Below are 17,687 nucleotides of genomic sequence, written 5' to 3' on the forward strand. Positions count from 1 at the left end.
TACACTCTTGTATCCTTAATAGCACACTTGCACCTCAACTTCCAAATTTCCCTTTTGCCCACATGACAAACCATAAACCAACAGTCTGACACACACCATGACAATAATGTCAGTCCACACTAAGGTAGGCAGATGTTGACAAAAACAATCCCAAAAAATATATACAATTTTGATTTAAATGACGTAACTATACACATTAAACAGTCGGATAAAAACACAAAATACAAGTGATTGAAAAGTAGCCGGATGTTTGCCTCTGTCCTGGCCAAACCGTACAAGAACTGTGTCCTTTCAAATCCTCCAAAAGGAAAGGTATGAGGAGTGTGATGTGGAGCACCTGGAGCTGGCATTGCTGTGAGGGCCCTGTTCAAGCAGGAGTGGGTCGGAGGCAGGATTGAGACTTAGTTTAGCAGAGATGGAATGTACACCCTCCGACAGGTAAGAAAGACTACATTGTTCCTCTATCTGGCAGAGCAACCGCCAAGGGAGAGAGAGGAGCAGGGGGAGAATGGAGGGGAGCGTGTCTTACATAGCAAGTGACCATTAAAATCCCTCACGGAAAAATCCCCTCATTGCCCTGATCGGAAGTACAGTGAGCAGTGAACTCACAAAGACAACGTGTTGTGTGGAACTCTATTGTGCAACAGCTTTCACACATTTGCTGATAGTAGAGATGTTACTAAGTTATGGCTCCATAGAGCAATGTCTCTTTATGCACAGTGATAGATGGCAGCAGCCTGTCTTACGGCGACAATGATGCTTTTGGAACTAATCGGCATCCCGTGAAATATTCAAGACATTCCATGCTTTGGAAAATAGCCCCTGCTGTGTGAAATGTGTACAACATAGTGGATAGGTAAAACATTTAACAGCATTTGTTGATAAAATCACCTGATGGATGTGCTGAAATATACGTCCTTTAAGTCTGCCTATGTGACAACAACATAAGCCACAGCTTTGCATAGTATATATTAGTCTTCTTCGTATAAGCAGATGCAAATGCATGTTTGTAGAATTTGCATACAAGGGATATCTGGTCAGTCATTTGCACATTAAACTGCAGATGCAAATGTAAGCAGTGGATAGAAGCATCAAACTGCATATCATTTCTTTTACTCAGAAATGCAAAGCTGAAAACAGATGTCACAATCACTTTCTTCCTTGAATAGCAGTTGGTGAATAACTTTTTTACACAGCTCAATCGAAGAAAAACAACAACTCAAGAATCTCCTATAAACGTACATATGCACACTTTCAATACATTATTCATACAAAATAATTTATTAATGGGGTTCACCCTCTTTATTAATAACACATGAGATAAGTTCAAATATATACAATAATAAAGGGAACATGTAGAGAAGATTCAACAGTTTTTATGGTGGTTTTATAAAAAACCTATGTGATTCACCGAAGCATTCTTTACATTAAAAAAAGACAAAGCTAATCTTAACATCTATTACACTGGTGGTTCAAATAAAATGTTTAGTTTTTAGGATTTTACAGAAACATAAAAGTGAGGGGACAAGTACGGTTGCAGTACTTCATTAGAATGTTTGCTCTGAATACTGACCTGACACGTGACTTTTCTATTATGAAATAAATGTACATTTTAGGGCTTGTAATAAGAAAAATGGAGTTTCAGTAAGGCAAAATCATGAGAACATGGAGGGTTTTGTCTGACCCAATACAATATCACATCCCACAGAGACGTACATTTCAATGTTTTCTTAGCCATTGTTCTAAGATGGAAAAAGTAGGTGGCTGACGGAGTCAAGAAAGGTGAACGTCTACCAGGAATCAAAGAAGGGACTTCCCAACCCAAGTTCCTAGCACCCAGCCCCTGCCTCAACCACTGCCACAGCATGCCAAAGAGCACCCTGTTATTACTGTGACCACAATGGTTTAGAAGCTGGACACAGTTCCCAGGTCTACGCCCATTTTCCCTGTTTGTGTTTGTTTGCTTCAATTAGTCTTTAACGTCTCTGCTTTCCAGCTTACGTGAACCTCTCAGGGCTGTCAGCCTTTTCTTGCTGTGCGATGCCATACGAACAACTTTAGGTCCAAAATAGACCGGACATGTTTGCTGGAGACTGCCCACAGTTGACTCACTTTGGCTTCAATCATCTTAACGACCACTGAGTTTTATACTAGGGTGTGTTAAATTTGAGAATAAGCATTAAACCTGTTTGTCCTCTTGGTTGTTCCGCACCTCCTCTCTGTGTCCTGATGTTTCCGTAGCATTTTATTTGTTTATTAAAGATGAAGAAATGGGGCATCTTTGGTTTTGTTTTAATATTCAAAAGGCTGTAACTGACATTAACTGGAAAACCACTTCTCAAACAAAATGAATGTGTGGCTTGGGTATTGGTATCAAAAAGGGGATATTTTTTAACTCAGCTTCTGAGAAAAAGACAAAAAAAGAGGGCAGATGGAGTATTATTTCTTTACTCCTCTTTACTGATAAACTATCTGAAATGTAAAGAATAGTGACATTTTACTTTGTTTTGATATTGTTGATATTTGACTTCAATAAAAACAACACTGACACTAATAAAAGAAATACAAATTGTAATATGTGCAATTGTTTATTGTGATAGTCAACTGGAAAGGGTTGTATGTAGATGCTCATATCCAATTTCACATTATTTCCTGATTCTATTGTCGACAATATTAAGATGTTCATTCTAGTTTGTACATTTCTGTTATCTTTTTAAAATGAGCAGAATGTGAAATGATTTATAGGACACATTCCTCAGAGCAACTGTAGATTATGATGGGATTCAGAGATAACCTTTCCATTGTTGTTCCTTAAAACGTCTGCCTCTTATCACTATCTGAAACCAAATGAGGAACCTGAAGATGCCGCATCATTATTCTGAATGTCTCAATAAGACGTGTGCTTATCTCAAGATGTTTAGATTAAGATAATGTTTTGTAACAACTACTGTATTTCTTAATTATCTTTAGATTATGTTCACCCTTCTGTTTTGTATTAACCATTTCCATATTATATTACTGGTATTGTAAAAATAAAATTACAATAAGAAAATGACATTGTTTATGTGCATGTGTATATACACAATGTGCATATCAGAATCAGAATCAGAATCAGAATCAGAATCAGAAACAGGTTTATTGCCAAAGAATGAATGTTTTCACAAACAAACGAGGAATATACATTTATTTTGTATATATATATGTATATAATATATACATATATATATATATATATAGCGAGAGAGAGAGAGAGAGAGAGAGAGAGTATATATATAGTCAGTGAACGTCAAGTCTGGTGGGTAATACAGACACAGAGAGGGATGGTAAGGAAAGGAGGATGTTGGTTGGCGGAAGCTCTGCTTAATACTGATAAAAGTAGCACTTGGTTCTTCGGAGGGGAACTGCTACTGCTGTGGTTACTGGCATAAAGCTGAGAAAATGGGAGCAGCACATTACTTAAGTTCTCTATCTATTGCTGTTATTTATTTCTAGTTGTTAATCTTTGTAAGAATTAGACAGAACCAGTAATACATGGTTAATATTTGCTAAACTTTAGGCCACATTATAGTCACAGTTTCCTCACATCATGCTTTGAAGATGTTTGCTTCATTCATAATTTATTATTCAAGGTCCTTCGACTATGAAGTGTAGGTAAACACAACTTGTTTAAAAGAATCATTAGTATAATTAACTTTTTAAGCCAGCAGCATTTTACATAGGCCAGTCATTTTGCATTTTAATTTATCATACATGTTGATTTGTCATTCAACTTTCAATCATCCCCATCACAAACTCTCCCAGGATAATCAAAACTGTGATTATCAGGTACGAATGTGTGTGACTTTTAAAAGGAGATGGCAAAACAATGACATCTGAGAATCTTTTAACCTACAGAGCCTAAATGTGAGCAAGTTCAAGGCAGCATACTGTTTCCTCTCCGGTCAGGTACATTTTGAAATCTTAGTGGCTGAATTGTGTAAGCATAGTGCAGTATTGCAACATTTTATGGTTGTCCGCAAGACCGCAATGGTGGTGTTATGAATGCATGTCAACATAGTTTGTAGCTTTTCCCCATCACTGTGTGCAGTTAAATAACAGCTGTGCACCACTTGCTTAAAAGCTGTAGGCCTTCATATTCCCGTATTATTTCAAACTCAAGCCCATAAATATCTTACAGTAAGGCCAAACAGTGATGTCATTCATGGAGTGAGATACAGGGAAATCCCCATCAGCTTGGTTTTCCAGATGTTTCCCAGAAGTGGCAACTATGATTATTGGTGTTGGTCAAATGTAGGAGGATCCTGAAAAAAAGATGTTGATGAGTACAAGCAAGCTAACAAGGCTTGTAAATAAGAGGATTTTGCTGTGGTTACCATGCGGCACAATGAAAAAAAAGTGTTAAATAGTCGGTCAATAATGAGAATGTTTTGGTTTATAATATATAATAATATAAGAAGAATATAGAATAACCTCAATAGCTTTCTGTAGTTCATACGAATATTAATAAAAGAGTTCATATAGGCTTTATTCCTAGGGATTGACATCCGATAATTACAGAACAAATAACATGATGTTTTACATTGATGATAGAAGGAAAAGGTTTGCGGGGATAGCTGAAATGCTAATTTACAGAAGACGAGCAGAAGACCGACTAACCGTTGCATACAATGTTGGACTTTACTCACTGGACATTAGCAAAACAAAATGTGTTACAGATGCTGGTGAGTTTGAATATCATGCATGTATTGTATTCTCTTCACTGGCTCCGGAGAAGCTCTTTGCCCTACTACGTAACACGCAGGCTCGCTATCAGCCAATGGGAACGAGCCGTATTCGCTTTCCGTCTGACGTGGCCGCGCGCAGCCGCAGTCTGCTCTCTGGTTCGCGAACAAGAAAGAAGATGGATTCTTCAATACTGGTAACGTTAGCGCACTTCATTAAAAGCACAGTCGATATGTCATTTAAGCGTTTAATTACAACTTCTTGACATGGCCATATGTGGTTGTTTCTCTAAACGTAGCAATACATGATAACCCTAATCTAGTTATGGAGTTAGGCAGCTAACTAAACTAACTGTTAGCTCGCTGTGTTGGCTAACCAGCTAACTTGGCCTCAGGGACGTCAGCTTCGTGCGTGATGTGTTTGTTGGTGATGTGGAAGTGTCATGTCTTCCTTGTGACCTCGCGAATGAGCAGTCATTGTTACTATCTGTGTTGTATTGGTGACTCTGGTTGGATTGTGTTTTCATCCATTCACCGCGGTCCTGTCAAAGCGTGATGTGATGTTAATGTTGACTTCGAGGTGCGTTTGTTGAATGATACTGAACTAAAAGCCTCAATGATTGTGTCTTCACAGGAACCATCCTTGTACACTGTCAAAGCGGTTTTGATCCTGGACAACGACGGAGACCGGCTGTATGCCAAGGTGAGATTAGGACAAATCTACAACCAGCAGACCGTCTTGGGCCAACTGCTGTAAAGGATTTATATTATTCTTATTAACAAATCCCACTTAAACATCACTGTTTTACCATACCACTACATTTTGCACTACCCTCATTCCCAATAAACCAAAGTATATATGTGTTAGGGGCTATATATATATATACAGGACTGTCTCAGAAAATTAGAATATTGTGATAAAGTTCTTTATTTTCTGTAATGCAATTTAAAAAAAAAAAATGTCATGCATTCTGGATTCATTACAAATCAACTGAAATATTGCAAGCCTTTTATTCTTTTAATATTGCTGATTATTTTTTACAGCTTAAGAAAACTCTAAAATCCTATCTCATAAAATTTTAATATTTCCTCAGACCAAGTAAAAAAAAAGATTTATAACAGCTGAGTGTTTGTCAAGGCTCAGGAAACCCTTGCAGGTGTTTCGAGTTAATTAGACAATTCAAGTGATTTGTTTAATACCCTACTAGTATACTTTTTCATGATATTCTAATATTTAGAGATAGGATATTTGGGTTTTCTTAAGCTGTAAGCCATAATCAGCAATATTAAAAGAATAAAAGGCGTGCAATATTTCAGTTGATTTGTAATGAATCCAGAATGCATGACATTTTTGTTTTTTGAATTGCATTACAGAAAATAAAGAACTTCATCACAATATTCTAATTTTCTCAGACAGTCCTGTATATATATATATATATATAGTGTTATGCTCTTTTAATTATTTACAGTGTGTTCTATGGTGTGTATAATGGACCTATTTACTAGTGAACTTAGTTGGGGGTAAAATATACCTAAAAAAACAATAGTTAATTTTTTTAAATAATTGGGCTTATGGTGTGTTTTGGTAACAAAACAAAAAAAGTAGGACCATTTCATTGAACTGTAACCAGGTGGTGAATTTAGTAGTGACATCTTCCATCGCATGTGCAGCCCACACTAATGCCAACACTACTGCAGTTTTGATGAATTTATTTTCATTCATTCATGATGATCAAACATGTATTTAATGTCAGCAAAAATGTTAGAGCTCATCACTTGGCATATTTCACATGTGGCAATAGATTATTTCTGCTTGTTATATTGTAGAGGTTTTTTTCTCTTTCTATCAGAACATGACATGGTACATGCAGCCTCCTAATACAGCCACATCACAAGCAGTGCACTTTATTTTTAGTCAACATCCCATACACTGTACCGATGCTGCAAATACTAACTTATGCAGCTTGTTGATTTAGCAAGATTTAAAAATATATATATTTTCTGTAATATATTTACTTGCTCAATAAGAACGCTGTTGGTTTTGGTCTTTTTATTGTATTTGTTGACAATAAGAACAATATTGAATATCCCTTATTATTTTTCTCCAAATTAAAACCAATTAAAGTGTGCCCTCATGGGTGTACTTTGCAACATATAATAACATTGTCATTTAAATTCAACAGTATTACGATGACACGTACCCAACAGTGAAAGAGCAGAAGGCGTTTGAGAAGAACATATTCAACAAAACACACAGGACGGACAGTAAGATATATTTACTACTTTAAAGATAGTGACTTTCCTGCCTCGGTACGTCTAATAACATGCATTTGTTGCTTTTTGTTTGTCCCTAGGTGAGATAGCATTACTCGAAGGCCTCACTGTTGTCTACAAAAGCAACATAGACCTCTTCTTTTATGTGATTGGAAGTTCCCATGAAAATGAGGTAAGCTTAATTTAAGTAGGAGTTGTAATCTTATTATTGAAAAATGAGCAACGTGTTCAAATTCCATCCCGTCTCTTGCAACTGGTGTGATGGTTTGAATTGTATGAGGTCAAACAGCAATTTGTGACAATTAATAGTTTCTCCGATTTAATATTCCAAGACACTAAACTATTTATATACTTGAGCAATTTTTAATAATGAATGTTGATTTAACAAATTCTTTGGGTGACATTTTGAAGTCATTTAATTTCTACCTATTTAGAATTTAAGTACCCTTACATGTCACTTTTGGTGGTGTTTATTATTTAGTTGTTGTAGCGTTTCCTTAAAAGAAATGTTTGCATCAGAAATAAATAATCAAACCATCATACAGATTTTTATTTTCATGAAAATATTCTCAATGTCATAATGCCCCAGTTCAATTGATCAGAGATGTTTTGGCTCCGACTTAACAAGCAAATGTTTTCTCTTTTGTGCTATTCAAAAGGCCCAGAATTGTTGGGATTACTTGAGAAACCAATATTTTACAATACAGATGTTGCTATAGAAACCAAATGATAATGTGTGTCAAAGTGAACTCATCTGTCTATATTTTGGTTTCTCAGAGGTATTTATTTGCCTAAGTTTGACAAGTAATACAATTAACTTCATCCTTTAAGAGATAGGGTGTTATTTATACTGTTGATGTCTCTTTTATTTATAACTACATTAGTTAATAGTCTGCACAGATGGTTTGGCCTTGGTAGAAAATGTATTAAATGATGTGCCTTAAGGTCCACAGAAATATTGTGAAAACCATAAAAAACATTACACACATGTTATTTCCTGAATGATTTTTTCCAGATGATAGAAAAACGATCTAGGCTCATTAGACATGGACAGAATCTAATATTCTTTTATCCTCAACAGCTTATGCTTATGGCTGTTCTAAACTGCCTTTTTGATTCGCTCAGTCAGTTGTTGAGGTACGTCTTTACAGCGGTTATTTTCATGCCAAACTTCCAACCAAACTTTTTTGGACAAATCTTTTTCTGATGTCTAGAAAGTTAATTGACATGTATGTTTATTTTTCCTCTGTAGAAAGAATGTTGAGAGAAGAGCTTTGTTGGAGAATATGGAGGGTCTCTTTCTGGCTGTGGATGAAATTGTAGATGGAGGGTATGGACACAGTTTGAAACTTGTTTAAGTCTTGCTAAAAAAAGAGCATGACAGCCTTTTTTTCCTGTGGGATTAATAATTGTCGGCCTGTCTCTTTGCTGCCTGCTGCAGGGTGATCCTGGAGAGTGACCCACAACAAGTTGTGCACCGAGTGTCTCTCAGAGTAAGCTCCTTCTCTCTCCTTTCAGAAATATTCAACATGATTTGATCTTTGTTATGTAAAATGATATACCTAACATCATTGTTCCTGTAGGGGGATGATGTGCCTTTGACAGAGCAGACAGTCACCCAGGTGAGAAAAACAATCCTTGCGTCTCTCTCTGCTATAAAGTTTAAAAGCTCCATTAGTTTATTGACTGTTAAAGCTCATTAATTCAGAACCTATGACGGCAAGGGCATTGTTATAGCATCATTCTCCTCTACTCCTACTTTGTCACGCAAGTCTAATTTGCCATTCAGGGCGGAATTTTTATGTCAAAGGCGAGAGCAAAGTTATTACGGGCACACATCCTCAAAAGTGTTCCAGATAGTTTTTTAGATAATCCGACCCGTTTTTGAACAAAACACAACCATATTTTTCATTAATGATGGATAGCCAAATGAAAAGTCTTATATGAATAAAAACACAGCAATAAGTGATCACATATATTAACGCACCCCACAAACGCAGTGCAGAATAAAACCACTCTGGAGACCCACTTCATTTATTGCTTGGATTTAGGTGCAATTTTAAATCCCGAGCTGTTCGGTAAGCTTGTGGTGGCCGGAGTCCATTCTACGACACTTCATGTTGGTTTGACAAGTGACAACCCTTTGAGGTCCAATACACTTTCTCCTACTTTCCATACGTCTGGTCTCCCTGAATGTATTCCCTCAACTTTATAATGCACAGTCATGTAATATATATCACTGAATGCAGGGCTATGCTACAGTGATGTAACATGAATTTATATTTATATATAAAGGATATAAAAGAGAAAACAAATAAAGTTATTTAAATCACACATGGCAGTGGACAAGACTTTTGACATTTGTATTTCTATGCTGTAATGAACGGGAGGGAAAAATGAACATTATAGACAACCAAGTAAAAAAATTAATGATTTATATATATATATACACTCCCGTTCAAAAGTTTGGGGTCACCCAGACAATTTTGTGTTTTCCATGAAAACTCACACTTCTATTTATCAAATTTATTGCAAAATTAATAGAAAATATAGTCACGACTGTCAAGGTTTGAAATAATGATTTGAAAAATGTATTTTGTTCTTCAAACTTCAAGGAAGGCCAGTTTTATAGCTTCTCTCATCAGCATAACTGTTTTCAGCTGTGCTAACATAATTGCACAAGGGTTTTCTAACCCTACATTAGTCTTCTAAGGCGATGAGCAAACACAATGTACCATGAGAACAGAGTGGTAGTTGCTGGAAATGGGCCCTTATACACCTATGTAGATATTTCATTAAAAAACAGACGTTTCCACCTAGAATAGTCATTTACCACATTAACAATATATAGTGTATTTCTGATTAATTTAATGTTATTTTCACTGAAAAAAACAGTGCTTTTCTTTGAAAAATAAGGACATTTCTAATTTGTTTTTCTTTTTCTAAGTGACCCCAAACTTTTGAATGGTAGTGTTTCTAAATATATACTTTACCTTACAAAATCCAACTAAAATACATTTAATGATTCAAAGTTGTCATCCATCTGTACTACGGCCTCTGGTACATCATCATTATAGCTGCCTTCTAATTCAGTCTTCTCCACTTTCTACATGCTGTCCCTGCTCCTTGCTTATCACCTACTTGGACAGCTACTCCTACTGAGCTACAGACATAATACAAACAAAATAGAAACTCTTTCAATAATGTGTTGAGTGCAGAAGCATAGTGGTGGTCTGACTGCTCTTTTTAAATACTATGTAACAAAGAACACAGCATTTCAACAAAGCCAATGTATAAGATGTTAAGATATATTGATTTTCCAACATGATTACACAATCATGATTTGTAACGTTAGCCGACTTCATATCGATTGTGTCTGAAAACATAAGTCACATTATTTCTTCTTCTGTCCTCCGTATCCTGTGTGTGTGGGGCGTTGCTCGCGGAGTGGTTCTGCTCAGCGCGAGAGGAGAGGGCACAGGGAGCTTCAGCGGGCTCTGCTTCTCCGTGGTGCACGCTGATTCTTCTGCTTTATTTCTTTACAAAAAATGACAACATTAGTTTTCGGAGTCTAAAATTACGCCCTTGTATTGCATTATCTTCTATCGATAAATGCACAGGATTGAAAAGTTATTCTTTGTAAAGGTGTCGTCAACAGTAGTTCCTGTCCTTTAGTTCCTACATGAGTCTTGTCCGTGTTTGAGCTCCTCTTGATTAATGTTGTCATTTAAGAGTCCTGAGCCTGGCTACCACCATCCCTCATCGAGCTCTGATTAATGGCTGTCCCCAATCCCCCTACTTTATGATTCTCCTTTCATTCAATGAATTGAGATGATTAATTAGATTCACATTACCCGTTCTAACAAAAATATGCATGTCTTATGACCATTGTTCCCCTTAACCTCCTCAATAAGATGCCATTTGTTTTTCATTTTGTTTTATTTGATAGCTTTTTCCGAAAAGATTGATCTTGTACTGTAGCTATTCTTATCCTAGTCAGGACATTTAAAGTTTCTATTCATGGGATTCGGAGCATTTATATAGAAGCTATGTGTAAAGATATGGTGGAGTAATGTCAACCTGATGAGAGAATGAAGTCACTCTCTTTGTTATAATCTGAGCTTCTCTGTGCCTTGTTGATGAAGCCGGGCCAGGTGAGCATGTCTTTTAGTGCACGTGAGCGTGAGCGTGCACGTGAGCGTGCACCACTGGCTCGCTCATGACGGCCGCTAAGCCGCTGCCATGTTGAGAGGAAGGCATTGGTCGAGTCGTTTGAGTGATCTGCTTGATCCAACTGAGTTTTCGTCCACAGGTCCTTCAGTCTGCCAAAGAACAGATCAAGTGGTCCCTCCTACGGTAGTCACGGCTGCACCAGTCTCCCAGTGAGCCGCCGGTCAGCCCAGTCTCCGTGGCACTGACCGGCAGACTCCTTTTCCTCCTCTCCTTCAATGAAAGCTGTGAGGCGTACAACTGGCTGATCCAGTGCTCGACAAAGTTTAATTTTCCAATCTTTTTCTTGCACGGACTTGCATTGTATGACATAATCAACGTGAGGATAGGATACGCTGTACATTCCAGTACCGCCTGTTTGGTTCGTTTTTTCATGAAGGCATCTGTGTGTCAAACCAGTAAATCTATCTCGTATCTTAACCTCGGTATCGCCCGTTGAAACATTCCACATGTGTTCTTGACCAAGAATGTCATCCCATTTGACAGCACCGTCATCTTACTGTACAAAGCATCATTTAATTTACATAAACATTGTGATCTAAATCAAGGTGGACAGCTTGTACTGTTGTCATACCGATGATCACAAAGGAATGTTTTGAATATATTTTGTCGAGCGATCTTCCATTCATCAGATACTTATAATAAATATTTGTTGACAACAATATATGAACAACTGTGATATGTACACTGCCTGCTGTGTGATGAACATTTCAATCGTCACCATTGATTTTAGGAACGTGATATTGACATGAACTCTATAGATGCTTTGTTTAGTATTAATATGACATGTTTTGAAGAGCAGCCATGCGGTGTGCTCTTTGTTCTTCAAAATCCCAGCAAGAGCCACGGACACCAGTGCAAGTGCTCCATCTCCTGGCGTCTGCAGCAAACTGCGAGGCTGAGGTCCATAAACACTGAAGACGAGGCGGCGGAGCGGGGAGGAGACTCACTCATGCCGCTGTGATCGGGAGCTTACGCTGTACTGTGGCGGTGACATGCAGATACGTTTTATGGAGTCGTACGTGATTAATTTCTGCTCTGCCGAGCGCCACTGTGAGCAGCATGAATCGTGTGCTTCGACGTATGCACCCCCACCTTCAAGTACTAAACTCGTACTCATTGTCATGCAAATGAAGGGCACACCACAGAGGAAAGGATGGGAGAAAGGGCCCTTCATCATGTGGATACCTGATGCATATTACAGGAGTACAATGATCTGTCGGCATTCTTCCAGAAAGGGAGCTACATATGTTCTCATGATGACCTCATGATTTGTGTTGGGTGTGCAACGCACAGATCCAACCACACTTAATCTGAAGCACATTAGGCCTGTGTAGCAGATCTCGTCTGGACAGTCAGAAAACACGATGCACTGCATAAAAGATCATTAAGCTCTTGTTTGTAGCCATTTGATGAACTTTCATCAAGTTTGCGTCTTTCCGTTTCTTCCTCTTTAGGCCGATCTATAAATGAGTGACTTGGCCTCGGCATCAAAGTGAGCGGCCGGTAAAGTGAATGCTCTTGATGTAAAGATGTCTCTGGCCTGGAGCAGTTAGTGGAAAAGATCACACACAGTGGGACTTTCTAGAATGGACGGTAAATCAAAGCATTTCACCCGTGTGTTTGCCAGATGGGAAATTTCACACACCAAACAATCAGTAAAATCCGGCGACTGTTGCACACTCGGTGAAATTGGATGGGAGCTGCTCATCACAAAAAGTGTAGGACAAAAAAAAGGCCAAAGGAAAACAGTCCAGGTATTTTAAGGCAGAGACAATATTGAGTTGAATCTGCATATTCTTTTTAAGTTGTTTACTTTTTCTTAATTTTTTAAATATGGAAATGACCTAGTATAACATATTCTGGGCAAGATGACGAAACCAAGAATAACTGAATGACTTTATTCAGTTATTCAGCGCCTCCTGCTCATGAAATACCTGATGAACTCTGTGCTTGTTGTGTTTCGATGAGAGTTAACAACAGAGCTCCGTGTGCTGCCTGGATGCATGTGGCTGGATGTTTTCACAGCACAGAGAGGAGTGTAGTCAATGAAACTGTTATTGACTCTGACCTGTGGACCTATTGTCTTGGCTTTACTTCAGTTTAATTCAGCCCCTGAATCTGTGTCTCTTTATTGCTGAGAGATAGCATGAATAGAGCCCGTGTTGATGCTACTTTCAAAGTGTTTCACTGGAGAGAGAGCAGCAAGAAAGGAAAAGGTAATCATTATAAATGGACTCCATTATGGCACCGGTTTACGGTTATCGCACTAGTTTGCTGGTATAATGAGAAGCTTCTGTCTCATTGTGTGGTTACAGTGAGGGAGAGGGAAACATGAAGGTTAAAGAGGACGAGGTTAGCAGAAGTAGACAGCAATAAATGTGATGAGATGAGATCCACGCGAGGGCACGTTGGATAGGGAGAAGGTTCAAACCGATCCCACCCAAGGTGCCTGTCCAGACCCTCACTTTGCATCTATAGAGCCCTGCAGCACCATCAGGGGCGCAGCGACTTGCTTTCATCCGCTAATTACAGTTGCACCATCATAAAAAAACAGCGAGGTAATTTATATTAATTATACAGGCACGAGTATAACAGTTTGAAACGCCGTGGCCTGACACGCTGCACATAACATGCAGTAAAATTGTCAGAGACGTGTGGGCTAGAGCCTCGTAATTGATCGATGCACACAGTGAGCGAGTCGCTCTCTTTCTCGTGTGTGTATGTGTGAGTCGGTTGTTTGAATTAGAGTCAATAAATTATCATCATCAGTGAGCTTCCAGAGTCTTTATGTCATAGTCGATGGGCCCGAGCGCCCATCCAATGGTGTGCCCCGCTCGAGAGAAACAACACGGGGGAAACCAATGACAGCATGGTGGATGCAGCACACTAAACATATTAAAGGAAGTGTCGTTATATTGTCCGAGCAGGACAAAGGCCAAGACCCACATGATGTTTAATGATCCAGTGTATTAAAATTAACAAGGCCATTTTGCTTCTACGGCTTTCACGTTTCCATCTCGTAGATAATGCTTACATTCGACGTAATGTTATTAAAATAATGCCCTTTGTTTATTGTTGAGCAGCCTGTTCTCATTTTTCTAAATAAAGTCAACTGCCATCATATCCACAACATCATTATATATGATATACTTGAGATGTTGATATGGGTTGCTCAAAGCGCACATGGTTGTGTGTGTGTGTGTGTGTGTGTGTGTGTGTGTGCAGAGAGGTGTGGGGCCAGTCCTGCTCCCTTTGCCTCAGCAGCATCTCCGCAGCCTGACGTGCTTTATGGCTCCAGTTGCCCTCTCTGGGGCTGTTTATGGATTCCCATAGAACAGAGAATCATGGCCACTCCAGGAAAAGCCAGCCAAAAACAACACCTCCACCATTGCACTCTTGCCTGCCTTTGCAATAACTCAACACGCTGTTTGTGTTTCTGAAGAAAAAAAGTATTCATAGTAATGACATAAGATGACTGTAAATTCTGATGCTAATGTTTGGTTTTTTGTGTGTGGTTGATGTAAGATAAAAATGTCACCACAAATGTGGCTGGTTTATTGGATGTCGTTACAGGTTGGTGAAAAATAAAAAGCGGCTTTGTGAAGGGAATGTTGTTTTCCGTCGGTTTGGAGAAGCATTGCCTTCGCACAAGCAGCTATTTTATGATACCTGTAAGATTTATGACGTGAAAATGTTCAACTTTGATAGGATAATGAAAGCGCACCACCAAGGGCATTGTTAATCGAGGAAATATTCTACCTGATGAGTTTTCCCTCTGCCGTTTCCCCCACAGTTCTCTTGTGCCAGTGCGGTGCATTACTCTTTTGCTGAATGAAGGCTTGAGAAGAGTGATGGTGGACGCAGAGGTGAAACACTCTGTGGTCAAAGCTGGCCGGGCTGAGATGCAGCAGGACCCCGTTGTGCTTCTTTGTGTTTTGATAGTGAAAGTGTAGCTGCTCAGGGTGGCTTTGCCATCGGGGCAGCTACATCATCCTCTGAAGCAGCACAACTGGGGAACATCTGGTTTCTGCTTGTGCTCAACTGGCCCCCCCCCCAGTAATCCAGAGGGCAGCGTGTTGCTGGGCGCCTGTCCTCGCTATTGGTGCTGCTGTGTCAGAGGTTACCAGATTACTGATGTGATCAAACAGTCAACTCTAGGTTTTGGTCTCAAAATGATGCAAAGGAGAGCCATCAATCCTTTTCACTGTATGCTGTCGACATCAGACACAGCCGCGCCGGCCGTAAAGCTTTACGAGTGTTTCTGCTGGTTGTTCAACTCCCACTGCATCCATTAGGAAAACATGTTGTCTGTTTTCCCCTGTTTTTATGGCCACGTTTGCACTTGTTTTGCTGGGGGGGAAAAAATCTTCTGTAAACGCTCCACTGTTTTACGACAGCATGTGTGTATGCGGTTTTGTCGCAGAGCAGAAGAATGTAAAGAAAAGCATTTTCTGTTGCATAGCTCTGAACCCTCCATTTGTCCCCTCCTTCCCCTGTCATCTCCTCTTTCTCACTTTCTCCCCTCCCTCCCGGTGGATTCCCCGACCACACCACAACACCGTTAACAGACGCGGCCTTGACAGATTTACTGCCATCGTCTTTCCATTGGCCGCCAGCATGACAGCAAAGATTTAATGCTGCCTTCTCATTGGTCAATACCTGACGGGTTAATTTATCGGTGCACTGTGATTTGATGCCTTCTGCCTTTGAAGTGAGTTACAGCTCTGTCGCTTATAGGACACAGAAACGGTGTCAGGTTGCAATCGTAAAATCTTATCCCTGAAGGGAGGTGCGCTGGAGTATAATAGTCCTGACGTCACGAGAGGAGAAAAACCTTCTTGGGAGCAAAGACGAAGAAGAGAGAAATGTGTGAATGTGTATCATGCACAGAGGTGTCTATCCCCCAAATACTTTGAATAGTTCACAAAATATTCGACCGAAAAAGATGCAATCAGGTGTGTTGCCGAGAGAGAGGAATGGAACGTGTGTGTGATTGAAGTCGGCAGGCATCCAGTCACATCTTGCTTCTCTTTGGAGGGTCTCCTACCTGCATGGGAATGTGCATTTGTCTTATTCTCTTCTCTCATTCCACATCTCTAATGTTCAGCAGGTTTTTGCTCGACTTTGGGGTCAGAAGACCCGGAGTGTCTGAGTAAATCACACGTATATACAGGACTGTCTCAGAAAATTAGAATATTGTGATAAAGTTCTTTATTTTCTGTAATGCAATTCAAAAAACAAAAATGTCATGCATTCTGGATTCATTACAAATCAACTGAAATATTGCAAGCCTTTTATTCTTTTAATATTGCTGATTATGGCTTACAGCTTAAGAAAACTCTAAAATCCTATCTCATAAAATTTTAATATTTCCTCAGACCAAGTAAAAAAAAAGATTTATAACAGCTGAGTGTTTGTCAAGGCTCAGGAAACCCTTGCAGGTGTTTCGAGTTAATTAGACAATTCAAGTGATTTGTTTAATACCCTACTAGTATACTTTTTCATGATATTCTAATATTTAGAGATAGGATATTTGAGTTTTTTTAAGCTGTAAGCCATAATCAGCAATATTAAAAGAATAAAAGGCTTGCAATATTTCAGTTGATTTGTAATGAATCCAGAATGCATGACATTTTTGTTTTTTGAATTGCATTACAGAAAATAAAGAACTTCATCACAATATTCTAATTTTCTGAGACAGTCCTGTATATATCATGGCTGATCAGCAACAGCACACTGCCAGAGTCACGCTGGCGTCTGGACTACTGTATCTGCTCGCTGCAGCTCCAGCGTTCGTGCAAAGCCATCATCTATCTGCAGCCTATCTCTTCATCAGCCCGACAGTTTATCCTGACGAGATCAAGAAGAGCGGGAGCGAGGCCCCGTGAACAGCCTTAAACCACGGAAGTCTCCGAGGGTAAGAAGCACGGAAGCCGCTGCCCCGTCTGTCAACCCCGAGTGGATTCATGCTCCCTTTCCGCTGGATCTCAAATCCGTCTCTTTACTCTTTCACTTCACACTCGGGGTTGTCTACTCAAGTAGAACATTGTCGGAAAATGAAAAGAGAGAGGAAAGCCCTGGACTTTCCTTGTCAAGTGAGATTGCATAATATCATCAGGGACCTCTTCGTGAACTTGATCACTTGGGATTACACACATGCCCTCTGACAATGTGTCATGTTAGAGAAAGAAAACAGGTTTTACATCTTTAAGAGACATGATCCCTCTGAACTCAGAGGAGTGACGGATAGTTCGGCGGTGTGTTTGAAGAGGTTGAGTGGAATATACCTGCATAGCGTTAACCATTCCACTGAGGTTTTTTTCTGTGAAAACATGCTTTATGTGTGCTCTGCTGTTTGTAGGATAGCATTTATGTGATTGCAACTTTTTGGATTGGCAAAAAATAATATTGTCAGTAAAGTTTCGACCAAATCTACGACTTTGAAGTGGTGAATAATTA

The 17,687-nt window shown here is 39.2% G+C and overlaps 1 protein-coding gene across 1 annotated transcript; it reads left to right on the forward strand.

Moving 5' to 3' along the window:
• Positions 1–4,865: 4,865 nt before the first annotated feature.
• Positions 4,866–11,887, forward strand: copz1 (COPI coat complex subunit zeta 1). Its single transcript, XM_056422109.1, has 9 exons — positions 4,866–4,918; positions 5,356–5,424; positions 6,905–6,986; positions 7,076–7,167; positions 8,077–8,132; positions 8,248–8,325; positions 8,437–8,488; positions 8,579–8,617; positions 11,308–11,887. Exons 1-9 carry the CDS (start codon positions 4,901–4,903, stop codon positions 11,353–11,355), a joined length of 534 nt encoding a protein of 177 aa, XP_056278084.1. The 5' UTR covers positions 4,866–4,900; the 3' UTR covers positions 11,356–11,887.
• Positions 11,888–17,687: the final 5,800 nt, after the last annotated feature.

Source organism: Pseudoliparis swirei, chromosome 9, assembly GCF_029220125.1.
Source record: "Pseudoliparis swirei isolate HS2019 ecotype Mariana Trench chromosome 9, NWPU_hadal_v1, whole genome shotgun sequence".
NCBI classification, from domain to species: domain Eukaryota; kingdom Metazoa; phylum Chordata; class Actinopteri; order Perciformes; family Liparidae; genus Pseudoliparis; species Pseudoliparis swirei.